We start from the raw sequence: 27,222 nt of genomic DNA on the forward strand, positions 1-27,222 counted from the left end.
ATTGACATAGAATGGTTAAGAAATATTAAATTTTGACGTAAATTTAATATTTTAACTAAATTCATCGTGTGATACTTGGCGAATTTTTTTGGCGATTATTTGCTGTCTCGCGGATTATATTATCCGAAAATCGAATTTGTGTTTTAGACGTGTTTTTCTCAATCGATTGAAATAAAAATTTGACACAAAACTGCATTTGTAGTAACAAAATTCCATACAAAATTTAATATATACGATTCATTGCGATTTAAATTTATCATGTTTACTTATTTCTGAAAGTTCAAGACCGATGGACAGTCAGTCTGCAGTTGGATCAAGCTCAAAATTTGCCAGATGTATACACTACAGATGTTAAATCTGTGTGCCGAATTTTTATCTATCTAGCTCTTATCTTTTAGTAATTATTATATTACCTTATATTCGAATAACCAGACAGACAGACTTCCTCTGAACAGATTTTACTCAAAATTTGACAGGAATCTGAAAATTTGTTGTGAAGACCGTATACCAAATTTCAACCGTCTAGCCCAAATCGTTTTTGAGTTATCTTTGTTACATACAGACATACAGATGTATATTTTATGAAAATGTTGTTTTTTTTTTCAAACTCAAGAAAGTCTAAAGCTTGGAGATCCGTCAAAATCTCGAGTTCGAATTTTCTGACGATTACTATACTTTTTCTATACTAAGTATACAAAAATGTAAAAAAAAAATTGAAATTCGGTTTAATGCTCCATTAATAAATTCAGAAATGTCAGTTTATTACATATTCATCATTTGAAAAGTATTAATAATTAAAGAGTTTTGAAGACTTTTTTTGAACAAAGTAGCATTCTAAATATTCTAAGGAACGAACGAGTAAATAGTTCATTTTAAATGAGAACTTCATTCTTTTTCTTCGTTATTCCTGAAAATGCTCAACGTTTAGCAGATATTAAAATCCTTTAATTAATTTCATAACTAGAGAGTGGTATATTCAATTAGCTAAGCAAAGATCAGGAAAAAAGATGTTAAAATCATTCAGAGCTTATCTAGTTTCGAAAGAGGATTCACTCTAAATCTATTTTAAATATACTGTTTCCGTTTGAAATTGCGGCTTAACATTTTACAGTTAATATCACAGAAATTAGATTCGGAGAAGAGTGGGATGGCTTCTCAGAAACTTAAATTTATAATTCAAATAGGCAATAATAAATTTTACTAATGGATTATTGCATTTATGAGTTTTCAGAAAAGTCTAATGCTTTTCAAAATGACGAGTTTTTCTTGATAAAACAAAAGCATTTAAGCCAAAAATTCAGTATTAAAACAAGTTGCTATAATAATTTTTTATAATCTCAGGGACAAAATAAGTTTATTTTGCAACTTATTTAACTGAAGTTGCTAATTGAAATGGTTCTGCTTTGTCTAAAATACAAATTCCATAAAATGTGGTATTCAGATTTACATCTCATTTAACACTTCCCCTGCATTTTAAGACTTTTATTTACATTTAGATCTTTTTTTCCGTACTGAAAGTTTAAAATGTTTAAATTTTATTATTAATGTTATTTTTTAATGTTTTATTATTTTAATTAATATGTTTTAAAAAATTCCTAAAAACGTTAAAAAGATTTCAAAATGATTTATTTTAGTAAAAATATATATATCAGAAAAGTATATGATATATATATACACATTAGTATTTTTTCTTCTATTTAATTAATTATAAATTTTCTTTCAATACTCGTTTGGAAGATTATTAAACGGTAAAATATCTTACATAAAACTTATCATACTTAACAATTATTCTAAGTCAAATTAATTAAATAACATGCACTTTTACAGTTTTATTTAATAAGCATCAATAAATTTAAGCTTAATGCTAGTTTGAGTCCAGTTCATCAGTGTCTCGCAACAAACATCATTTCATTGAGTCAATTCAATGTCATTGACTTTCAAAACATATTATACGTAAACTGTACATCATTGCATTTTACAGATCCAACAACGATGCCTTACTTGTCCGGAATTTCGGTGTATCCACCACTTGTCCTGAGTCCCCCCTTCAACCCACTGGTCACTGACTACGTCGCCAATGTCAGCTATGAGCAACTCATGATGAGTCTTTCTGCTCAGGCGCAAAACTGCCAAACAGAAGTACGGATAGATGACAAATATGGACCCACAAGGTACGTTCAACGTAGAACTTCTATTCAATTCGCTACACGAAGTTTTAGTTTTGTTTGTATATTTTAGATATATGCTTTCGAAACATTCCAGTGTGATAGCAACAGAAGTATTCTTCTCTCTACTTTTCTCTATACTGTTCATTTTCAGATTCGAAAACCCTCCACGCTTATGCGCATGCCTCAGGACGCGTTTATTTAGTGAAAAACGGGGTGAAAGGGAAAAAGAAAAGAGAAGATGTTCGCATTTAGCAGTAAGGTGAATTCAGATTATTCGTGGGAGAGGCGTAATAGTTGCTCACCTTTCTACTTGCCACCCCTTAACGAAGTACAATCGACAAAAAGTTCTCAGGATCCTGAAACGAACAGTACTTACCATATATGGCGCGTATTGTATTTAAGTTTTCACTGTAGTGAGAAAAAGCGGAAATGCTCTTTGAATGATAGAGGCCAAGATTTGATACGTATGTACAATTTTGGTGTCAAGGCCATAATTTTAACGAATGTGATTGATATATCGTAACGTGATTTGTAAGTTATTCGCATGCAGGAAAAGTCTATAGCTTTTGGCGCACATCACGACAACGAGATATATATTTATCAGTAGTGTACAAACACCAAGCAGGAGATTTAAAAATAAGTTCTTTAATGAACTAAAATTTCTGCATCTTGCAGCGTGTACAGCACACACCAAGTCAGTGTAAGTTCTTCTCATTTAAAACACAATAATTAATATCAAAGTTCAACTAAGCAACAACCAATTACAATTGATCCGGAAGTACACCGTACTACCGGTTACAATCGAACCCATAAAGTTACTCCTCTAACCTATTTGATTTGAATATCCAACAATAACAAATAGTCAGCAGTTTGGTAATTTAGTTCAAAATTATACTGAAATCTGCAAATCAAATGATAAAACAATATATCACATATTACTCATGTAGCTTTTAGTGTTTTTTTATAATTACTACATTTACGTGTAACGTCTGTGACAAGTAGGCAGATCGTTTTGCTGTAGATGACACTGACAAATAAAAAGATAAATTTGCTGTAGTGGTGTAAAGACCGCATACCAAATTTCTTCGCTTTTCCAGTTCTTATTTCTGACATTTTTCAGTTATTGTGTCATTGACGGATATAATGTATATTTTATAAATGTATTATATGATTTATTTTATCAGAACATATTTTCTACTTACGACAGTAAATGAACTTTTATTTATTTATTTACATTTTATCTTTGTAAACTTCGTATATAGGAAAATAACAAAAGTAATTTATCTGCCATAATATGATCATCTTTTTCTTTAAAATAGCAACTTTCTAAAGCAAAGCAGAGATTTCAAAATTCTTAGATTGCTGAAATGCGTTACCAGAAGTTTTTCGAGTTTGTTTGCCTATTGCTTTTTCCATTTGCCTTCAATCTCAGCACTGGTTTGAAAGCAGCTTTCTTTTATATGCATTATCATATTTGAATGAGTAAATACGCTCAGACTGTAGAGTGTATCTTAAGCAAAAGTTGAAGTTTTTCGGGGATAAGTTCACAATTCAAGAGTACTCGCCAATTGGAAACATTGTTTTCGAGAATCCAGTTCTTTGCAAGTCTCAGTTCTGATTAAATTAGCCTCTAACACTACACGATTTCACTGTAATATTTATAGTTTATAAATATTACAATGCTCATATACAGCTCATAGTTAATGATCGATTAACAATGAGCAATGTAGCGAATGTTAAAAACCACTGTGAGCATTTTTGTATCAATGCCATGCGAAATTGGAGTGCAATTCAATGTATTGTCGTCATACAGTTTGAAATCATGGATGATAATTTTTAACCATGTTAGGTTTACCATCGTTTTGGTTTGATATTTTTTTGAAGTTACAAAATACACGACCAAAAATTAGGCGATTTGTCGCTTTTGATGCATTAAATTTCGCTTTAAGAGTTATTAGAAAATGATAAAGAAGGTTGTCACATTTGACGGCTTTCGCCAACAAAAAATTACAACTTGATGTGAATGTCCGCCATGTACCCGATTCTAGTGTCTTTCCAATTATGAGCAAGGTCGTAAAATGTTATCGCTCGAAGAAGCACAGGAAAGAAAATGGAAATGAATGCGAAACAGCGAAGTATTGAAAGTTATACATATATATATTTGTATGTTAATTTTCCATATTTCTAACTGTCAAAAAAAAAATTTGGAGCACGAAAACAATTTTGAGATGAAAAACATCATCATTTTCTAAATACCGACGTAATCTAATAGCTACGTGATTGTTTGAAACCGGTTTAAATGGGTTTTTCACGAAAAAAATTCTAGCATCAAGAAAAAAAAATTTGAATTCGATTGAGATTGTCAAAAACCACCACTTTTTTAAATGTTGGTGATTGCTAAATATAAGTCATATGAGAACATGATGTTTTTCTGCCGGACTGGTACCACATGACTTTAAGAAAATAATATTCCCACATTATGACTTGAAATTTGCGATAGCAAGCAGACTTTAATTCTTTTTTCGGCTGTTTATCCAGTTTGAAGCAAAAATTCTCATTCTCTTGTTTGTTCAAATATTTCTTTCCATAAAGCAATCTCAGGCAAATACATACATTTATTTCCAAAAACTGCATTATAACATTTTGCGATGTTTCACATCGATACTACAAGACACACTACCTTATAAAGATTCATGTTACTATCAGTATGAACATACTCTTGAGCTTTGTATTGACGCTGTGCCATTTGATACCAAAACTGTCTCATATATCTATGTATATTAATTAACATTTTTAATTAATTTAATATTCCTTTATTTTTCTCTATGTAGAACTACAAATTACACCCTGGGTGTAGGCGAAAATCGGATCAGTTTTCTGGTGGTCGACATCACCCACACGGAGCCCTGGGTGATCAACACTTATACACTGGTCGTCCATCGCTTGACCATCACGCACGGAGAGCCACCTTTCGATCCTTCCATGCCTCACCAAGTCTGCAGTTTACATCAGGTAAGCTTTCAAAAGCCTGAAAATTATTAGATATTAAAAAAAGAAACTAATTAGTGGAAATGACTCTTTATTAAATGAAAAAAGTAGTAGTTTTCCTTTCTTCAGCAAAAAAGTAACTACTAAATTTTTTTCCCTCTGTTTTCAAAAGAAATACAACAGTACAACAATGATGGGGTGGGGGTGAGGTTTGAAAGGACCATAATTTCTGACACCGAATTTATTTCGTTAGGAAAGTTTTCTGATAGATTTTTACATAATTTTTAGTTATTAATTAATATAGTGGACTCTGAAGTAGAGGTTCATTTGAAATTGAACGAGTTTTATTTTGTTGTTTATGGCACTTGTCATATACAAGCCCTCTGACGGAGTCAACGATTTGAAACCGAGTTTTAGCGTCTCTTGTTTCATTAGCACCCTCTAGGGCCAAGAGTACGTCTTAGCTACTCCTGTGTCACAGCCCTTTTCATTGGACGGACTTCATTCATTCACTCATTTTGTTATTTTTTTCATTCACTCATCCACAGATACTAATTTAGAGCTGAATCAGAGAACGATCCCCTCTGATCCAGTATGGTCTCAACTTGGAGGATTTTGTGGCTACGACACTTTATACTTGCACGAGCCATCAGATTTATACTTGAACCAGCCACCAAATTTATACTTGCACCAGCCACCATGTACACGGTGATTCTTCCACCCGTGGGGTTAGAGCTTACAACACAAAGGATGCAAATCCAACGATTTACCAACCACAAGTTTTATAACATACCTCATGCACACTCTTTTTCCTCGCCATTCACTCTTCACATCCATTCACTCATCCTTTCAAACATTATAATTTACCATTAATATTAGGAAAAAAATATATTTTGCCTGTAATTTGTAGTGATGTGGATTCAGTTTCGCGTCTGGACAAAGCATTCACGGTAGGTATTTGGGTATTAAAACCTTCATCCCCTTACATTTTTCGAAAAAGAAAAAAATTTCAAATCTATGGTCTTTACCATTTAATTTATCCAAACTTTTCTTTCATTTTCATTCTTATATTGATTTTTTATGTCCCAAGCATTATAAAAAAATCAAAGATAAAATATTTTCGAAGAGAGAATATTACTTATCTTATGCATATCCAGGAAAATCTGACTTCTGGTCACCTAATATAATTTTGAATAATATAATGACAATGTATGCAGCTTTTAATTCAGAAAAAATTCATATTACCAGTAGAAATGGTCTCGCCGAAACTTTCTCAAATACTCTTTAGAAAATGTATGTTATGTATGTTAGAAATGTATGCCATTGGCGAACGATAGTTACGAAAATGTTATTAAAGTGCGATCTTTGGCGATGAATCGCTACAAGGCAGTTAACACACAAGCGCCAACTACATTGCTTAAATGCTTTTTTTCTCGACCGATTGATCCAGAATTTCATATATTTAACCCTTAACTGGGGACGTGCGGTCTGTGAGACCGCTAGCAATGGATTTTCTGTCACCCCTATTCTAATTTTAGCTCAATTGAATGGATTGAACCTGCAGCTTCCTGTTTTGTGACCTTGAATACACGTGCACTTTTTCAACTGATTTCAGCAGATGCTTTTTAAAATAATTCAGTTAATTCTTCGAGCGCGGTCTCTAAGACATCATCGCCCTATTAGTGTCCCAGTGATAAACAAGGCTTAGCAGATGGCGCTAAAACTTGGGCCCCGAAATATCATCCAGTTTACTGATCCTATTATGAAGCAGTGCTCCAGACACTTTTAAATGAAGCATAAAGTGATTTTTAGTGATAAGGATAATTGTACAGAAGAGTTTTTCGACGAAAGTTCGCATTCAACTGATTCTGATATGTATGCTCAAACATAATTAATTTTTCTAGTGATAATGTATTTTGAAAAATTTATGAAATATATTAATATACTAAGAGATATATATACAGAATTTATAGGTTGATTTTTATACTAGTTCTTAACCTGTATGTTTAAAATGCCCTAGAAAACCGTGCTATGAAAGTCGCACAAGCCGATAAAAAAAGGGCCAATTTTACCCGTCATTTTTTGTTTTTATTTTTAATATAATTGCTGAATTTTACGTTATATTTTCTTCTATATACCTTCATATACTATAAAAATAAATATGATTTAAAAAGTAAAAAGGAATATGTTTTTTCAAGAATATTTTTATTGTAACATGTCATTTGAGAAGAAAATGGATCTTCCAACGCATTTACTTTTTTACAATGATAATATATTTTGAAAAATTTCTAAAATATATCTATATATCAAGAAAAATATCTGCAAAATATATTGGCAGTTTTTCATACTAATACATTAATTAGAAAACTTAATTTGAGTGTAAATGAAATGCGGTCTCGTAGACCGCACCTCCCCAGTGAAGTCCTAAAATTTCACCTCCCCAGTTAAGGATTAATTCATTATCTTTTTCAGTTAAAACATTTACGTTCTCGTGGTTATATAGATCGACAGACTTTCAACCCTTTGACAGTTTTAATTTCAAATTTGATGTATATCTATACTGTAGGTGTTAAATCTAGCTATATTAGCTATTTTATTTATCTAGCTTTTTTAGGTTTTGTAGTTATTGTATTTGCTAATGCTCAGACAACCGAACAAACATACATCCTTGAAATGGATTTCTTGCAAATTTTGTTAAAAGTCTATATAGTTGGTATAAAAAAACAAATGTCAAATTTCATCTAGCTAGCTCAAAAGTTAATGGACTATCAAATGGACAGACAGCCATATTCTGAAAAATTCGTTTTTTGGATTTTAGGAGGTCTGAAACATGGAGATTAGTTAAAAGCTCGAATTCCAATACTTTTACGATTAGAATACTTTCTCTTTTTGTACTTCATAAACAAAAAAGTAAAAATACAGTTCAGTTCGTCCAGAGCCCCATTTGCCAAGAATAAAAACAAAATAACTTTGAAAATACGAAATGTATATTTTCTTTCTTATCACGAGCCGGCGGGCTCCCTCGAGTCCGGGGATTTGGTCCCACCTGCGACTCTTCCTACTCCTCTCGGCGGACCTGTCTACATCAGCTATTTTTATCAATTGAAAATTTCTTTTCTTTTAAAGGGTTTCGCTGACATGGGTTGCAACATGTAGACTAAATAAAAAGAAAAAGGCAAATAACAATTTTCATATATTTATAATCCTGATAGAGAATAATACAAAAGCTTCTAAAGGGATGGCAAAACGTTTCATTCGGAAAAATAAACACGTTTCGCCAGAGATCAGGAAAACAACAAACGATGTTTTTTTTCTAGATTTAATCGCTTCCAATGAGACTCGCTTTGATTGCTTCGAAAAGAACGCTTACTTCAATCTATTTTACATTGATTTGGTTTTTAAATATTTACCACTTATTTTTTAGTTTTCCGAAAATAACCAAGCATGTCTTCCATTCATGAAAATCAATTAAAAAGTCATTGCAATTATTGATTATTGGCACAAAAATTCTCCCATGACTCTTTTCCTAACACAGTTTGGCGCAGCATAGCCAACATCATGGCTTTTGTGCCAATAAAATCAAGAAAAATCAAAATCAAATGATTCTTTACATTGATAAAAGTTTGGAAATGCTTTTACACTGTAATAATTAAAAATAACATTTTCATTTCTATTGTGTTTTCTGAAATCTAATTACGACAGAATGTGTTTCACTAGAGATCGGAAAAATAACAGACGATATATTTTTTTCTAGCACTGATCACTTCAAATGAGACTCGCTTTGATTGTTTCGAAAATAACGTTTACTTGAACCTATTTTACATCGATATTTTTCAAAAAAATATTTACCTTCAACTCTCATTTTTCGAAAATAACCGAACACGTGGCCCATTCATGAAAGAATTACAAGACAAATTCATTAAAAATGCTAAATTCACGCCAAAAATTAGTAATTCATTATCATTGTACTAATTCCATACAAGGCGTTCTCTAGGATAGCACCTCTTTTATATTGTATGCGAGAACGTTTTTCGGATACCACACCCTCTGGTTTTGTATATAGATCAAACAGAACTTCTTAAGTCATATGAGTTCAGAAACAGTGGATTTATAAAGAACAAAGGTTTAGATCCGAAAATATAATCAAACATATTCATTGAAGATGATATTAAGATTTTTAAATCATAAACTTGAAAAAGGAATTAAATATGAGTTTGAAATTTGGTTATAAAACAAAAACATAATAAAACCAAACTGAGTAATTTTCTTTCCCGAAATTTTCTCGAATATTCTCAAATAAGTGTGCGTAATTATGTGCTTCCACCCTATGCGTAGAAACAAAATACGGAGTTCTGCATATGAGCGCTTTCTGCTTCGTCTTAAGAAAACTGAAAATGCGTTACGAATGTTTTTCTTTCCACCGATTGAAAATAAAATTTAACACAATCTAGAATGCTTGTAAGAAGATCACATACCAAATTCCATTTATCTAAATCATTGCGTTTTTGAGTTTAATTTAGTTTAGTTATATTAACGTCCCATTGTAAAGCAACACTAGGGCTATTTTGGGACGGATCTCGTAATTTTGAACTGCGATCAGATGACGAGGACGACACCTGAGCTAGCACACCCCCTCTCCACACCACACCAAACCAGCATCAGGACGTTTGACCCGGACAGATTTAACGTACAACAGATCCCCTTACACGACGATTCTTTGGTGGAAATGGGTCTCGAACTTGAAATCCTACGGCTTGCAAGCCGAGACCTTACCATCAGACCACCGCGGCCCATTGCGTTTTTGAATTTCTGTGTTTGTATGTTTCCAAAAGCACCCTTTTCCGAGATCTCGTTCAAAATTTGATACAAATCTACGTTTTAAATTTTGAATTTATGTACCACTTTTTACAGATCTAGCTCTTTAAGTTTTGTAATTATTGTGTTTTCTTGTATTCCTACAACGAGGTTAAAGGATTTCCTTTGGATAGACTTCAATCAAAATTTGATAGAAATCTACATATTTAGTGTAAAAGCCCTTATACCAAATTTCATCCCTCGGCCAAAATCTTTTAGCATTATTATATTCACAGATAGACAGACATAACTCCAAAAGCTTATTTTTCGGACTCGAAAAAGTTTGAAACTTGGCGATACGTCAAAATCTCACCATTTTTTGATAATTGCAGTACTTTTTCTTTAGGTACTTCGCACACAGCAAAATAAAAAAAAACGAAAAGAAAATCTTTATTAAATGAATTTGTTGTGGTATTCTATGCTCTTTTTTATGTAATGCATCAGTTAAAATAAGATTTCGTCAAAAGTAATAATTGGACTTTTATATTTCAATTAACATAATCGGGTTTTTTTTTTCTAACGTTTCGTTGTATAGTTTAAAAAAAATTCATAAAGATTTCGCTGTCGTTTTCGTTTTGGCGATTTATATAAAAAAGTAGCATCGAATTCTCATGACAGGAAATTTATTCCGTGTAATATTTTGATTTGTGAGGGAAATAAGCAAAATAAATGTGTTTGTGACATAAAGAGAATTCGAGTGCAAAATTCATTTATTATTTATGACTTCTTTTATGTAAAAGAATTCTTAGGCATAATTAATTCAAAGACATCTCTTTGAGTATGTATTATACATATTATAAGAAATGTTTGAAAAAAAATCTCAAAAGGAGTTGAAGCAATCATTTTTTTTTATTTCTAGGAAAAGGTTCAAAAATTTTTCATTCTGTTTTTTTTTTTTTTTAATTATCCTAAATTTTTTAATATTTTTGTGAAAGATTAATTAATTTTTACTTAAAAATAAATATCTCTAGCATTTTTTTTATTTAAAATATTATGAATTTAAAGATTTTGTATTTAATGCTTGATTTTTTTATAAACGCTTCAATTTTGTACTATATTAACGCTTCAGTTTTCAATTTTGTATTTAACACTTGATCATCTTTGAGTTTTTAACGAAACATGTCGGTCTGACTCACACATCAAAATGTTTTATGAAAAAAAAATAATCGTTGTCATTGAAATAAATTTTCTACAAGCATTTTTTATTACATTAAGCAGCTCTTTCCCCAAATTTCGGTTACACACAAACGAAATTATTCATTTCGTACGTAGTCATTAAGTAAGTTGACAAGATTGAACACGAAAAATGACGCATTTCCGGTTTTTAGGATTTTTACAAGAAATTTCTTAATGAAATTTTCAAGTTTTCTGTATTGAAAGTATTTAAATAGGAATCTAATAAGAATACTTATTTAAATGTCATTTGTCATGAACAAATGTAAATTAATAAAAGTATAATTCTGCATTTATGCAGGATCTTGCTGTTATACGCACTCATTAAGACAAGAAGAAAGTCGTTGTCATTTTTTAAGGTCCAAAAGTTAATTAGAATATATTAATTAAAAATTAAATAAGTTTTTAGTGTTTTTCAGTTATATCTTAAGAAAATATTTCACAAAAATGGCTTTTTTCGCAAATTTAAAAACATTGCCATTTCAATACATTTTCTCTTTAATTTTAATATTTTTAAATTCAGTTTGATATTCAATCTGAAACAATATTCTTGTCGTTATTATGAAATTTAATTTCATTGTTCCTTCAAACTATATGAAACGCGTGCTTTTACCAGTATTCGTATTAGGATTACAAAATAAACTGCTTTTCTCTTACATTAATTCCGAAATAGAATTTTTACTTCCATTTTTATTTCGTAATATACAGGGTGTTTATAAACTCCCGGACCCATTTTGATGTTTAATAACTCATAAAATAATAAAGATAGATTTAAATTAATAACATAAATGGTTAAATTGACTCAAAAAGTTTCATGACCCTTGTCAATGAACTTCCACGTGTGCCCCCTTCGTCGCACGGAGAATAGCAAGTCGATAGTCAATTTCACGCCAGGTAGCGACAAGCATGTCGGCATCCACAGAGCCATTTGCGCACATTATGGCGATTAACAATGCCAGAAACATGAAAGGATGCTTCATCGGAGAACATTATGCTCTTCAGAAAATCAGCAGCATCTTCTATCCTCCTTAGCATATCTGTTGCAAAGGCTATCCCCCTAGGCCTATCGTTTGGTTCCAAAACTTGAACAATTTGAACTTTGTATGCATGCAGTCTTAATTTTTTCTTAATAACCTTGTACATCGTCGAAATTGGCATATCCAATTCTGTTGCCGCTGATCTCACAGATATTCTAGGATTGTGTAAAAATGTCTCTCTGACACGCTCAACATCAAAATCACTTGTACAAGGACGTCTGGAACGTTTCTTATCTTCGATACTTCCAATTTCTAGAAAATTCTTTTTCCTCCGCAAGATGCTGTTTTTGGATGGAGGATCTTTTTGGTAAATTCTTCTGAAATTTCTCTGTGCTTGCACTATCGATTTCGTTTCTATGAACCACCATAAAATCTGTGCTTTCTCTTGTGGTGTATGCATTCTCCTTAATATCCGCTCGAATAAAACATCACATACAAAAGTACTACATAGAACAAACACATCAAAAGTAAACATAACATTGCAATAGTTGCCAAAAACAAAAGAGAGAAAAATGCAATTAATAAGCAGACAATATTTAGAAAAGTACAGATATTTAGACTGGAAAATGAAATTATCTGAAATTAACCACACGCGCAGACGATATTTACAAAAGTAAAAATATTCAAACCTGAAAAGGAAAATATATGAGTTATTCCATCAATAAATTCCATAAGTGTTTTTATATCTTTATTATTTTATGAGTTATTAAACATCAAAATGGGTCCGGGACTTTATAAACACCCTGTATATACATTTTCTAATTTCCACTCTTAGTAATTTGTAGTAGACTGATTTCGCTAAATTCACATTTTTCAACCGTATTAAATAACAAGGTAAAATTTTAAATAAATCAGTTCTTTATCAATAATGTAACAAACAGAAAAGTCAGTATTTTCTAGACGTACAAGCTGGTTGCTAAAGACGGCTAGCATCTATATTTTTAATTGTATGTATACCACAATACAGTGTAAAGCTGCCTTCTAATTTCTAAAGTATAATTTTTAAACTTTCTATATTTATGTATATAAAGAGAGAGATTTATTATATAGCATATTGAATAAAAGATATATGGATAGATATTTTAAGAGCTATGAATAAAGATATATAGTCATTAAGGGATTTATCGAGAAATATATAATAAAAAAGAAGGAAATAGAGATATATAGACATCGAATAAATCAAATCGTATCTCCACTATTTTAAGTTTTAGAAAAAAAATGAGATTCTATTAATGAATATGCTTTTGTGCTCCAGAAAAGTAAATAAAAAGTAATTTGAGATTAAAAGATCATATAAAAATAAACATTGCATACAAAGATTTAATATGCTTTCAAATTAATAAAATTTAATTTACATTTATAAATAGATAATACGTTACACTTTAATCATTTAAATTAATAACACAAAATCCTTATTTTTACTCTAGGAAAAGTCAAATATACAAGAAAGAACTTTGTTGTTACAGGATTTCTGTCGTAACTCTGTAACAATCAATATTTACTGCTATTAACAATTGTGTAATGTTTCTACATTCCACTCTGCAAAACAATACTTTCTAATTTAAAATGAATTTCTCTCCAGAGAAATTCAGTAACAATAGAAGAGTGTTGCTAACAAGCTGTTATTCATTTTCAGGAGTGCGAGATGCGGGTGTCGCCCACCGAGTTGTGTGGAATACAGCGAGATGCGGGCGTCTCACGTGACTGGGTCTCTTATTCGGAAGAAGTGGCGGGCATGCCCGTTTGCAAACAGGGAGATGCCCCAGGTGAGATAATCCCCCCCCCTTACAAAGTACCCTTTTCCCGCAGCTGCACCTAGAAAACTAAACATTTGTTTCAATAAAGGCTGGGTATTTCAATTGGTGGGATTGTTTCTCATTTTAAAGCTTAAAACAAGTATAACTGAAATGGATAGATAATTGAATTACGAGGGGGAAATATCGTTATTTTTCTGTAAATTGTTGATAATATATAATGAAACTACATATTTTATTAAATTAAAATAATTGAAGTAAATTATTATTGAATTTTTCTATTTTATTAAAGATACAGAACTGAAAAGAAATTTCATTGTTATATTCAGATATTATGTTTCAATGTATACTTATGTATGTGGGTAGTTTTTGTTGGTAAATATTATGTTACTTATTTATAAGATTTGAGTAGACAACAAAATTGATCGATCAGCAAATAAAGAAATTTATCTTCGAACTAGTGATTATTAGCAAAAATTCTAGTCTTTCACTAATGGATTCAATTTCATGTTCGATTTTCTTTATTTTTTAAAGCAAACAAGTCGTGGCCAAATTATTAGACGCGCCACAGATTTAAAATATGTCTATTAAATAAAAGGCTTTTTTATTATCATTTTTCTTTGCGAAACTGTATGTAGTAGTTGCTTAAATATGTTATTTTCAAATCATTATTATAAATAATAAATAGTTTTAACTTTAACCCAATATCTGTTATTATTTCTAAAATCAAATATAATTAAAATTATGATAAATGCCTTTTTAATTATGCTGGTGTTACTTAACTGCATTACCACTTTTAAATACAAATAATGATTTAAGATACAAATAATTCCTCCCATATATCCGTATATATTCTCAAAATTTCAAGCAGTTTGAGGTCACGTGACTAGGTAACATAGCCAAAGAGTTCCGTTAATGTTTTTCAGTCACAGAGTATTTGGAATTATAGAATGAGCTTATTTTTATTATAACAATGACGCCTTTGTTGTAGTTCGTTTAATGATATCGATCAAAACGACGATTATCGAACCATGTTTGAAAATGTGATAAAATTTACACATTTTTGCTTTAGACATGTAGTATAATATTAATTGTCTAACATTAATAATTTTAGGCAACACTATCAAAGTTTCGAATATTTAATTTTTTTTTAATTGGTGCTTTTTTAGTATGGCTTTAGACGTCGTCAAATTAAAATTCCGGCTCCAGTTGTGACCAAGCAGCAATATTTGACAAAACAGTATCAATGCAGTTTAAATATCATCCAAATATTCATATTAGATTTTGATTCATCCGTACTGACTCCAGACAAACATAGAACTACTTGTCATCAACTAAAATATTGGTGCCTGTTATTGCCAAGTTTTGGAGACAACATAGTATAAATAGTTGCCGAACGTAGTAACCAGGTCTTGGCGTCCGCTTTTACGGCGTTAACGCTGGTGCCTTATTAACTAAAAAGTGTTACATTTAATAATTAAAGCACAGAATTAATAATAATGTTTGCAATAATTTTTACAGCATTATTATTACAATAAACACCCTTAAGTGACATTATACAGATAATACTGCTTTTTTGAATTTTTATCATAGAATTTTCACTATTGTATGTTGTTACGAAAAATTCTCCCTAAAGCTTATGACAGTCAACAGGTTCGCTGTAGTGGGGGTACGATGAGGCGCCAATGAGCACAATGACAAATAAAGACGTTTATATACAGAAAGACACAACATACAAATACCAAAAACACAGCTGAGATGTACACAAGAACATAACTTACAACAAACAGCAGCACAATAGTTGTGGATCGGTAGTAAACAACCACAACGGTAGTAAGCACAGAATGTGATCAGACAAAGCTCAGCGGCAAGAGAGATTTCACACAACAATTTACAATGCCCCCCACACCTCTATCTCCTCGCTTTGACTGTACTCAAATGCCGACTCAGTACTATACGACTGGCTACTCAGTACACAGTTGGATGCTGCTTCTATAATTGACTTCAAGATTCCACGCTCGATTCAATCCATTCAACGCTTGCACTTCGCTGGACTGGTCCGAAAGACTCAACTGATCCTTTCCAACTCAGTCTCCCAGCTTTTTATAACTTCCAAGACAGGTCAGAGGAGATTCTCAAATGATCAACATAGTTCTCTCCTATTGGTCCTATCTTCAAAATTTCTGAAGATTCAAGAATGTTCAATCTTGTTGCCAAATTCATCGCCAAACGGTCACCCACCAAGCCCGTAGTCATTGATCTTTAGCATCCAACAGAGCTGCCCATAAAATTATCTTTCTTACGATGAAACTAACTCTGCTGAGAAACAACATTACAGATTCGTAACAACATATTGTGGAACTGAAGTTCCTTTAATTATAATGGAGATATTTTTTATTATTATTTCAATTCTCCTTGACGTTTCTCTTTTTCGAGAAGATTGCATAGAAATTTTATTTCGGTGGAAAATGTGAAAAAAAAATGATATTTTATTTTCGATTCTAATTATATCACTACAGATTCGAACTATATCCTTGATTTTTTTTCTCTTATACTTTTAAGCGACATATTATCGAATACTTACGACGCTATTTTTTAAAACATTTATATGAACAGAAATGAATCGGGACTGAAACAAAATAGGGTATTTGTCGGTTGTAATGGCAACCATAAAGCGCCAAGAAAAAATTTCGCCAATTTGGCGTTTTCAATCGTCAACCTATATAGCATGTGTTTCGCGCATATTGAGTATATTTTTATAATTTGACGAAATTTTTTCTTGGCGGTTTTTGGTCGCCGTTAAAACCGAATTGTACCCAAAATAGAGTACTAAAGAAGTTCCACTGTATTATTATTTATCTAATTAACTTTATCTGCCATTCTGTTTACAATTAAATTTCAGATATATATAGGGAAAACAACACTTATATTTAAATTTAAATCAATTCTAAGTTGAATTTTCCTTTAAAAAATATAAGTTTTTTAAGGTTTTGTTTCTAACTACAATACACTCCCGAGTATCCGGCCTAATGTAGCGGAAAGTAGGCCGGATAACAAAAAAATAGTATACGCCGGAGTTCTATGAACTCGTTTTCTTGCCCACCAATACCAGAAGTTTTTATACCAAAAACTCACTGTTATAATACGTATTTTCTCTCTTTTTATTTAGTACTAAGCCCTCCGTTTATTTCAAACCACGTAGAATGTGGACGTGGCCGCGGCCAGGTGAACCATAGAAGCCGTCGTCGGTAACGTGTCGAATTAAAATAGAAGGCTCTGTACTGATGGTTTATATATGTTTATATATAGCACTGCCTGTTTCGAGAATTTATTAAAGAAAAACTAAGTTAAAGGATATAAATTTTTCACATTTTCACATAAATTCTGCAGTGCCTAACTTAAATGCCGGAAACATAAACAAAATATTAACGTAAATCATAGGCTTGATTCTTAAGAAAAATGACTAAAACAAATTTTAAATTTCACTGATAAATGATATATAGATATGGAAAGGTAACCCTAAGATAAAAGTCTAAATTTACAGTATTTAGCTTTTTTGAAAAACTGGCCCGCATAGTCGCGGACTAGATACTCGGAAATGTCTTCCAATCGCTTTTTACTGCTTAACCAAATCAATGGTTTTACCTCCAGACGCGCATTTATTTCCTCCAACAAAACACTTCCTCGTTCTTTTTCTTCAAATGACGTACGTCGTGATGGGACATTTCCGACCTAGAGCAGCCACAAATTCCTTTTTCCTAGATCAAACAAGAATATTCCACATAACCAGATTTTTTCCCGTCAATCCCTTGTCCTTAATCTTGCATGCAATCTAATCTAACTCTTATTATGAAACTCTATCTTTAGAACCCATTTCCGCTGTGCCAACCAATCGTTATGCGCACAGGAGAATAACTACTTCAGAAAAGAATAAAAAAAGAAAAAGAAAAGAAGGGTACGAAAAAAGAAAATTCAGCGATGACTGAAGCTTTACACGATAAAAATGACTGGAGAAAATAAAGAAAGAAGAAAAGGTTTTTAACTACTGTAGCAGAAATATCTTTGATGTTCGCATAATTATTTAAATGAGTTCCTTCGTGAAACGCATTTATTATGAACCACAGCACGCGAAATGTGTCGTTAAGGGTTGAAAGCCCGTGTGTGTGCGCGTATTCAAGTCGGATGCATTTCCCCACGGAATTTTACTAGATTGTATCGCCGTATTAACATAATTATTTTTAATTTGAGATACCGTAATTAAATTTTCTTGGTTGGAACATGGGTATTTTTTTGTTGATTCTTTTCGACTAATGTATCGCTTTCGTCTGTAAGCAGTTAAATGGATTTTTGCTAAATTTTCGTCAGGTAGGCGACGAGTTGGAATCAGAATAATTAATTACGGTGTAATTATTGCCCCATCATCTCTTGAATTAATTGCTTTTCAAGAAAAGATATAACTAGTGTAAATGAGTAGCGGTAATCATTAACGAAGAAACGCGCATATATAGAACGGATCGTTGTTACCTAGATGTTTTAGATTTGTGTTAGTGCCAATTATGTGCTGTTTTTTAAGTTTAAAAAAAATCTACTATCTTACCAGGAGGTGGAAATGCAAATCAAACTTTCATTAGATTGCCAAATGATAATTGGTACTTAAAAATTTTATGTTTCTTGGAATCAAAATAAAAATCAAAACTTTATGTAAGGAAGGTGAGGCGTTTTAGAATACTTTGTGAAAATTTTATGATGTATGGGTGTTCTTCATCCCCTTATAAATAATTGAGAGGAGTTTTACCAAACTTTGAGTACTTATTATGTCAGACTAGAGAAATAATATTATCAACTTTTCAAAGTGCAAATGTTAATTAAATAGACATTTAATTAGAAGTTAACAGAAATTCTTCCGTTTTCCCGTAGGGACTACGGAACAAATTTTCCCATACGAAACATTTTTATATCGTCTTAAAATTCAAAATTTAATTTTGCAGTAATTCATTTTTATTTCCCAGTTCTTTCTTTTTCACTTTTTATTATTTTTCCTTACATTTAATAAACATTCGCAAAAAAAAAATACAGACGATTCTGAAATTTATAAATAGTCTGTTGCTAGGCAACCGTCAGGTTTTTTAATTATTCTGACTTCATTTTTAGATAGTTCCCATTTATTTTATATACATATTTACACCTACATTTTTATACGTAAATACAGGTTGATCGATAAAGTCATTTTAAACCTTTTATATCCATAATGGCGTCTCGTATAGATGAAATTAACGTATACCTGTAGCAAAATGGCTATGCTGAATTTACTGAGACAGGTTGCAAGAATCCTAAGAGTGAAATAATATAGTTATTAAAAATCTCAAAAAATAAAGGAGGTTGATCAAATGTTTAGTTAGAAAAATGCATGATATACATAATAAAACATAGGAAAAAGTTCCATGCAGTTAGTTATTGTAAAACTGGCAGAGCTATTTGCGATAAATCTTCTGAGCATTCCATGATTTGAAAAAGGGACCGTCCTAAATTGAAAAGAGTATATTATCATATGTTTTTTTTAACTAAGCAAAGTGGCAATGAAATTTAATCAACGATGAAAGTAAACAAAAATAATAAAAACAAAATTTTTGAAAAACGCTCTCGGAGTAGGAGAGAGGATACAGGAGAATACCTTTTTTTCAATTTTAGGACAAACCCTTTTCCATGTCGTGGAAAATTGATGATTTTAATTCAAATATCTCCGCCAATTTTACAGATAACTCTATGAAACTTTTCCTGTGTTTTTGCTATGGTATAACTTACGTTTTTCCAACTAAACCTTTTAGAGATCTCCTATATTTTTGAGTTATTTTTATATTCCTTATTTCATCATTAAGAGGCTGTAAACTGTTTCAATAAAAATATAAGAGGAGATGTTGGTGGAGTTTAAATTACATTAAATAAATATTTCTACTAATTAAATAATTTTACTAATATGGATTATTCAAACTCTTCTTACCACATAATAAATAGCAGAAAATATGTGCCAAAGAATTTCAATTTTATTTGGTATTAGATTTATTCTTACACCATAACAAAAATAGAGTCGTTTTCTGGAATTTGTATTATCGATTAATATTTTAAAACAAAGTAACATAAAAATTCAGTAGTTCTTCCTATTAACACTAAATGCAAGACAATAATTTTATTATATCTTCACTCTAGTATATCGCATTAAAAATATCAAATAAAATCATGGAGATATAGTGCAATATCTTGCCCTAATGAGGTTGGATGTAGCCATTAAATTCAATTCTAGAAAATTTTACAATCAATGTTTCAAGTTCTTCTTATGTACATCTTGGTATTCAGATGTAAATGAGAAGTTACATGCTTTTTTTTAAATCAAACACACTGCCATATTGAAAAACCGAAGAAAAGAAATTTTAGCATGAGTAGTGAATCAGCAGAACTGCAAAAACAACAAGTTAACCTTTCGCGTGTATTAGCAATAAAGACTTGCTGTTAAAAAATTTTAAACATAAAAGGAGATATATTACTTATCTCTTCGTCTTTAATTCGCATTTTTTTTCTATGCAGGTCGTTGGGTTCTGCCGTGTCGATCTTGTGCAGAGAGAAACACCTGTTTCTGGAGAGAAGCTGTGTGGCAACCATACGGCTGCAGGCATGCGGTCTTATCCACTGATAATCTAAAGCGATGTTTGGCTGGGAAAAAGGTATGTAAAACTAGAGGCTCAATGGTGATTCCTCTGCACTTAAAACCAAGATTAAAGAACAAAATGTATTTCTATTTGCAGTTGCTTTTTATCGGGGATTCTACTAACCGTGGCATGATGCATTACGTGATCGAACGGCTGAACGGTTCTCTGAACGAATGGGACAAGACCCACGATATTCGAGTGTACAAGAATGTGAACGATGGGAGAACGGCTGTCAGTTTCGCTTATTATCCGCAATTCTGGTTACCAACCAATCAGCGGCCCGTCTTCGATAAGGCACTATACCACCTTATACAAAAGTAGGAATCATATATCTCTTCTTAAAATCATATTTTAAAAGTAGTTTCACTTCTTTTTTGTGATATTCTACTGCGGCTTAGACTCCAGAACATGATTCATCTTGTCTAGCATACTTAAAAGAATTTTATCTGATGCAGAAGGAAATATATAAAAATAACCGGCAGGATTAGTACCCTCAAAACTTTCTCGCGTACTAGCTAATAAACTTGTCATAGAGAATGCCTTACATGGCAGTGGCGTACAATGGTTACGAAATGTTAACTTTTGGCTTGAATTTAGCATTTTGACTGAATCTATCGTGTGATCCTTGGTAAATTATTTGGCGATTCATTTCCTAGCATGCGTTAATAGTATCCAAACATCGAATTTGTTGTTTAGACACGTTTTGATTTAGTGTTCAATTTTATGTTTACTAAGGAAAATATTTTTTCAAGTTTTTCTCAAATGATTAAGTCAGCGTACGGTGAGGCAACGATAAGCTAAAATTCAATTTATGGGTAATATCGAAAATTTAAAAAAAAAGACATGTAAAATACGAATTTACAAATCATTATTGTGTAGGACATTAAAAAAAAATATTCGACAAAAAATTGTTACAAAGATTTAAGAATTTGTTGGCATTTATTTTGAAAATTGCCAGGCCATTTTTAAAAGACAAATTGGATAATTCAGGTAGGAGTAACGATTCTCAAGTTCGGAAGAAGTGCAGCGATCAATGAGGAAGATGCTGAAGGAGTTTTACAATCTGCATTTAAATCATTATATGAAAAATGTCAAAAATGTATATTTTTACAGGATAGCTACTTTAAGAACGTAGTAATATAATATTCCTATGTTTTAAGTTCTGTCATAATTCTAAATTAAAATTCTATAAATACATCCTTTGATATTTATTCATTTGTATTGTATTTTAATCAGTATGTTTGTTGCTTTGATATGTTTATAGGTCTCGCCCTTTGAAAAACAACACAGACACTGTGTTGATAGTTGGTGGCGTTCAGTGGTTGGCTACACAACATCTGCTTATGATGCTGCGAGCTCTACGAGTGTAAGTAACTACATTACTTGAAAGGCATATTCTTTTTTGTTTTATCTTTCATATAAGCGGTATGAAACTGAGTAAAACTCTTATGAAAGAAAGTATTGTAAAATGAACATGCAGGAATGGTCTTTCCGAAAGTTTATCGCATTCTCGCTCAAAGTCGGAATGAATTTTCTGATGAGTATACTACCGAATAAGCATTTTGGGGGCCTTTTTTCCTACCAATTGAAATCAAAATTTGACACAAAAGTATAAACAAGATAACATATAAATTTCACTCTCTTAAATCTTTCGTTTACATGCATACAGAAATACAAACCGATAAATGGTCAACCCAGTAGTGGAATTGGTTCAAAATTTGTATCCACACTTTACATGCTGAAGATATGTATCTCATTTTTATCTATCTAGCTATTTAGACTTTGTAATTATAGGATTCATTTGTATAAGGGCTAGATATATTTCTTAAAAATAGATTTCGTTCAAAATTTGGCGAACATCTATAAATTCGGTGTAAAATCCACATACCAAATTTCAATTGTCTATATCAAAGCATTTCTTAATTATATTGTTCACGAACAGGTATGCAGAATTCACTCTTGAAATGACAGACAGGCAGAGGTCGTCAACCCCTTGAACGATTTAAATTCAAATTTCATCCATACCAACACTTATGATGTAAAATCTGTGCACCGAATATTATCGCTCTTTTAGTTTTGTAGTTATTGTTATATTCGGACAGCACGGTGGACATTTTTATTCTGAATAGGTTTCGTTCAAAATTCGGTAAAAATCTACAAATTTGGAGTAGAGACAATATACCAAATTTAAACCGTCTAGCTTAAAGCGCTTATGAGTTGTCGCATTCGCAAATAAAAAGACGCTTAGATCTAATTCCAAAAATGGGTCTTTTGGTCTGAAGAACGTCTTAAGCATGAAGATTCTTCAAAATATCGTGTTCGACTTTTTGTGACAATTACAGTACTTTCTCTTTGTAAACTTCATATATGAGAAAGTGAAAAGACTGTATAAAAATTATTTATTACAATTGAAATCAAAATTATAAAACTTCTCAGAATTGCAAAATCGAATGAAAATTTTTTTAACGAGATGATTGCTTTTAAAAATGAAATAAATACAGCTACTGTATTTTTCTTTATCGGTAACCCCTATACCCCCGGGGGGGGGACACCTCGAAATGAGGATGAGATGCTTCCGGTATGGTGGTTGAATGCATAAATAGGTGAGGGATCTGGCTCCTCCCATCGATGACGGGACTTACTTCCTTCGGGAAGGGTTGTACCGTGGCCGGTGATGGCCCTTAGGACTCAACCACAGTTCCCGCCAATGTTGCTGTTACTGCGGTCCGGTCATTCAGTATTTTTTATCCGTGTTCTTTCGGGCTGGTCGGAGAGTCAGTGATATGATTTATTGGAAACCATACTGTATTCAAATAATACACATTTTTAGCGGGATTTTAATAACGTGAATAAAGTTTTAAAGTGCCTTTGCAAATAAATTATTAATTTATTAGAAAGATTTTAAGAAAATGATATTGAGCAAAAATTATTCATTAAGAGAGAAAATGGAGAATGCGTTCAAAGTAGTATAAAGTTCGATTCAGTTTAGAGTCGTTCTCTTTAAAAAGAATGAAACTTGTCTTATAAATTAGATACCAAATTTAACACCTTAAATTTTAGTTTAAATGCAAACTCTAATTTCTGTTAACTATTCAGTTGAGCTTAATTATTAATTTATAAGTTATCATCACCATTTTTTTCAGAAAAATATTAGCTTCAGCATAATTTTTTAAATGCTGTTAATATAAATCCTACCTGAAAAGTAAACGCTAATTTAATATTATTTGCGATGAAATTCTTGTATATTATGAAAAAATAATATATAAAATAAATAATATTATTGACATTCTTATTTAATTATGAATAATGATTAAATATTTTTAAACACCCAATTTCGCAAATTTCTGTACATAGTTTGGAAATATTCTTTAGAAATAAGCTTTATTATATCTTTGGGATATAAATAAATACTCACAATAATACTTTCTAAAAAAATACTTTAATGAACGAAACTCAGAAATCTTTTTCTTGTACAACTTCTTTTTACGTGAAATCAAAATCTTTTTCTAGTGAGCGACTTCAGGGTATCAAGCTTGTGATGAAGACCCTGGGAGCCGGATTCCATTTGCCTGTCGAAGGAGTGCACACTTTATCCATGGTAAGTATTGAACGCGTTAGCTAACGAAAATAGAAAAAAGAATAAATGGTTTGTTACATATGTCCTTTTAATTAAACTTACATGTAATTTTTAACGAATTTAACTCCTTAACGCTCCAGTTTTATTTATAGGACAGTTGCATTTTACCTCCGTGAATAAACCGAATGCGTTTTATTTATTTATTTTTCCCTTGCTTTATATAACAAGTCAATATATATTTACAAATTTATGAACTATTTTCAACTGGCAAGTAACACTTGTTAGCCAGATTTTGAGGTCAAACTGTCGATCTTTTTTGATTTTTTTTTTTTTTTTTTTTTTTTTTTTTTTTTTTGCTGATTTATTTTGAAATGCAAGGATTTCGAAATTATTCCTTTATTTCTTATTATTTTTTCATATATATATATAAATTTAAACTCTAATTAATTTTTTAATTTTCGTCTTAATTTAGCATATATTAATTTCACTAAAATGCCTTAATATTTCCTGATCCAGTTCCACTTTTTTATTTAATTAATTCTACGTATGCTCTAAAAAACTAATGACTTTAGCATTTTCTCACGTTCCGAGTGAAGAGATAAAATCCCTAATTATTACAACGTTCATTAAAAATACACACGATTCATATATATATGTATATATATATATATATATATATATATATATATATATTCTAACGTATGTGGCATAGAAATCGTTCTTATTACTTATTGTCGAATGGAAGCAGTCGAATTTCTAACTGCTTCGTTGAACGTTTTTACAGCCACATTTACAGCTTCATTGAATTCAACGTTTTGTTTAGCTAATTGATAAAATGGTAAAATATCGTTAGAAATATTCTGGAGAAGATTCTCCATGCCCCTCCCTCCACAAAAAAAAAATATCCATACATAACGAAAAGAAGGCATAACCGAATCAAGAAATAGGTTTCAAGCAGTATTTTTAATCAAACGCAAAAACAGGCTTAATCGTCATCAGATGGGTATACGTTATGGCTTGCTCGTGTATATTGATATTCATATCTTCCAAAACAAAATTATTGTACAAAAATTATCTTTGTATTATCTTAAGACTAAAAGCATTATCTTTTTAATTATATCAGTTTATTTCCTACAGTTTTTTTTTTAATTTTATAAAAATTTTAAAAATTATTATTAACTGTAAAAATGTAAAAATAAACATTATCTGTAAAATATTTTTACATTAACTGCAAAAATGATTTTTAATTTTATGACGGAATTCGAACTCATACATCTAAAAATGCGATCGCCTGCTTTTAACAACCAAACACTTCTTACTAGGATTATTATTTCTGCTTTTATTTCTTGGCATATACTTTTTAACCCTTTGGAACCGTGGGAAGTATGCTTCCCACGAAATTTTTCAGTCTTTGTATGAAATTATGTTGGTTGGCATAAGTTCTGACAATTTTTTTAGTAAGTCAGAATTTTAGATGCTTTCAGTTCTTTGTCTCAGACAAAATGATGTGTTTTGATTTGTTACTTAATTATTAATGAACCAAATTAATTAATTAATCAACTTAAATTTATCGAATAAGCTAAATGAATCCCTTTTCTTATTTTAATTTCAAGCCTAAAAATATTTTAACATAATATGACTAGAAAAAAAATGGCCCTTTAAAGGGTTAATTTGCATTAAGCTGATTCAGTTGAATTCGCGTTTTCCAATTATATCAAATAAAAGGTTGAAAGGAGTTTAAAAAATACATTCCATATCAATCATTTAACAGCGAAAATAATAATCTAGGTGAACAAAAGGCTCGCCAAATATATATATATATATATATATATATATATATATATATATATATATATATATATATATATATATATATATATATATATATATATATATATATATATATATATATATATATATATATATATATATATATATATATATATATATATATATATATATATATATATATATAATTTTTAAACAATTTCCTATCAGTCTTTCAATAGTTAAAAAAAATAAAAAGGCATTTTTTTTGCAGAATTTAATTTTATTTCTCAATTACCTTAATCTTCTTGCTTTTAACAAAATTTAAAAGACATTTAAGGAAATATATGCTTTAAATTAAGTTGAGTGTTAGCGGTTCTGGGAAGCTTTCATAGGCTCTGAAAGATTTTGAGCATTTATGAAAAATGCGGTACTTTAATTCGCTAAAAAAAAGTCCCATTATGTGTAGAGGCTATTGAGAATGGTCCGTTGAGTTATTATAGATAACACGTAGCTACGCCCATTACATAAATGCTTTCGAGACTAGTTTGGCAACGATTCAACGATAGTTTCTGCCAAATTCGATGTGATATAAAGTTGAATGCTCCGCAGCAATTGAATTAATGTGATTTAATGCAATGAATCATTGCTTATTTAGGATGACAGCTACGTTGTCTTATTAGTAGTGGAATGTCCTTTAAACAACTGCATATGAAATATGTTTTTGATTGTGCTTTTTATTCAGAAAAGAGCTCTATAGAATTCTATTAATTATAATTAATTATAAATAGTTAATTAAAATTTTGAATTTTCATTATCTATCAGCATTATCTATCATTATCGATCTAAGAAGCAGAAGGGGGTCGCGGTGGCATGGTGGTAAGGTCTCGGCTTCGGAACTGGAGGGTTTTAGGTTCGTTCGGTTCCACCGAAGAACCGTCGTGTAAGGGAGTCTGTTGCACGTTAAATCCGTCATGACCAAACGTCCTCCCGCTGGTGTGGTGTGGTGTGGAGAGGGGGGTGCCAGCTCAGGTGTCGTCCTCGTCATCTGACCGCGGTTCAAACTTACGAGGTCCGTCCCAAAATAGCCCTAGTGTTGCTTCAAACGGGACGTTAATATAACTAAACTAAACTAAGCAAGCAGAATAAAAAGATATACAGTAGAATTTATCTAATTCGAAGCTAGTAGAATCGGATAAACAT

General features: G+C 31.1%; 1 protein-coding gene across 3 annotated transcripts in view; it reads left to right on the forward strand.

Moving 5' to 3' along the window:
* The window catches only part of LOC129987574 (cadherin-like and PC-esterase domain-containing protein 1), a 373,319-nt gene that overhangs the window by 333,804 nt on the left and 12,293 nt on the right, over positions 1-27,222 (forward strand). For all 3 annotated transcript variants that reach the window (XM_056095568.1, XM_056095666.1, XM_056095622.1), the window contains 7 exons: positions 1,982-2,171; positions 5,000-5,180; positions 13,857-13,986; positions 20,554-20,690; positions 20,772-20,992; positions 21,940-22,041; positions 24,186-24,273. In XM_056095568.1, the coding sequence (XP_055951543.1) occupies positions 1,982-2,171; positions 5,000-5,180; positions 13,857-13,986; positions 20,554-20,690; positions 20,772-20,992; positions 21,940-22,041; positions 24,186-24,273 (1,049 nt within the window). The remainder of the gene's footprint in view (positions 1-1,981; positions 2,172-4,999; positions 5,181-13,856; positions 13,987-20,553; positions 20,691-20,771; positions 20,993-21,939; positions 22,042-24,185; positions 24,274-27,222) is intronic.

This window comes from Argiope bruennichi, chromosome 1, assembly GCF_947563725.1.
Source record: "Argiope bruennichi chromosome 1, qqArgBrue1.1, whole genome shotgun sequence".
Taxonomy (NCBI): domain Eukaryota; kingdom Metazoa; phylum Arthropoda; class Arachnida; order Araneae; family Araneidae; genus Argiope; species Argiope bruennichi.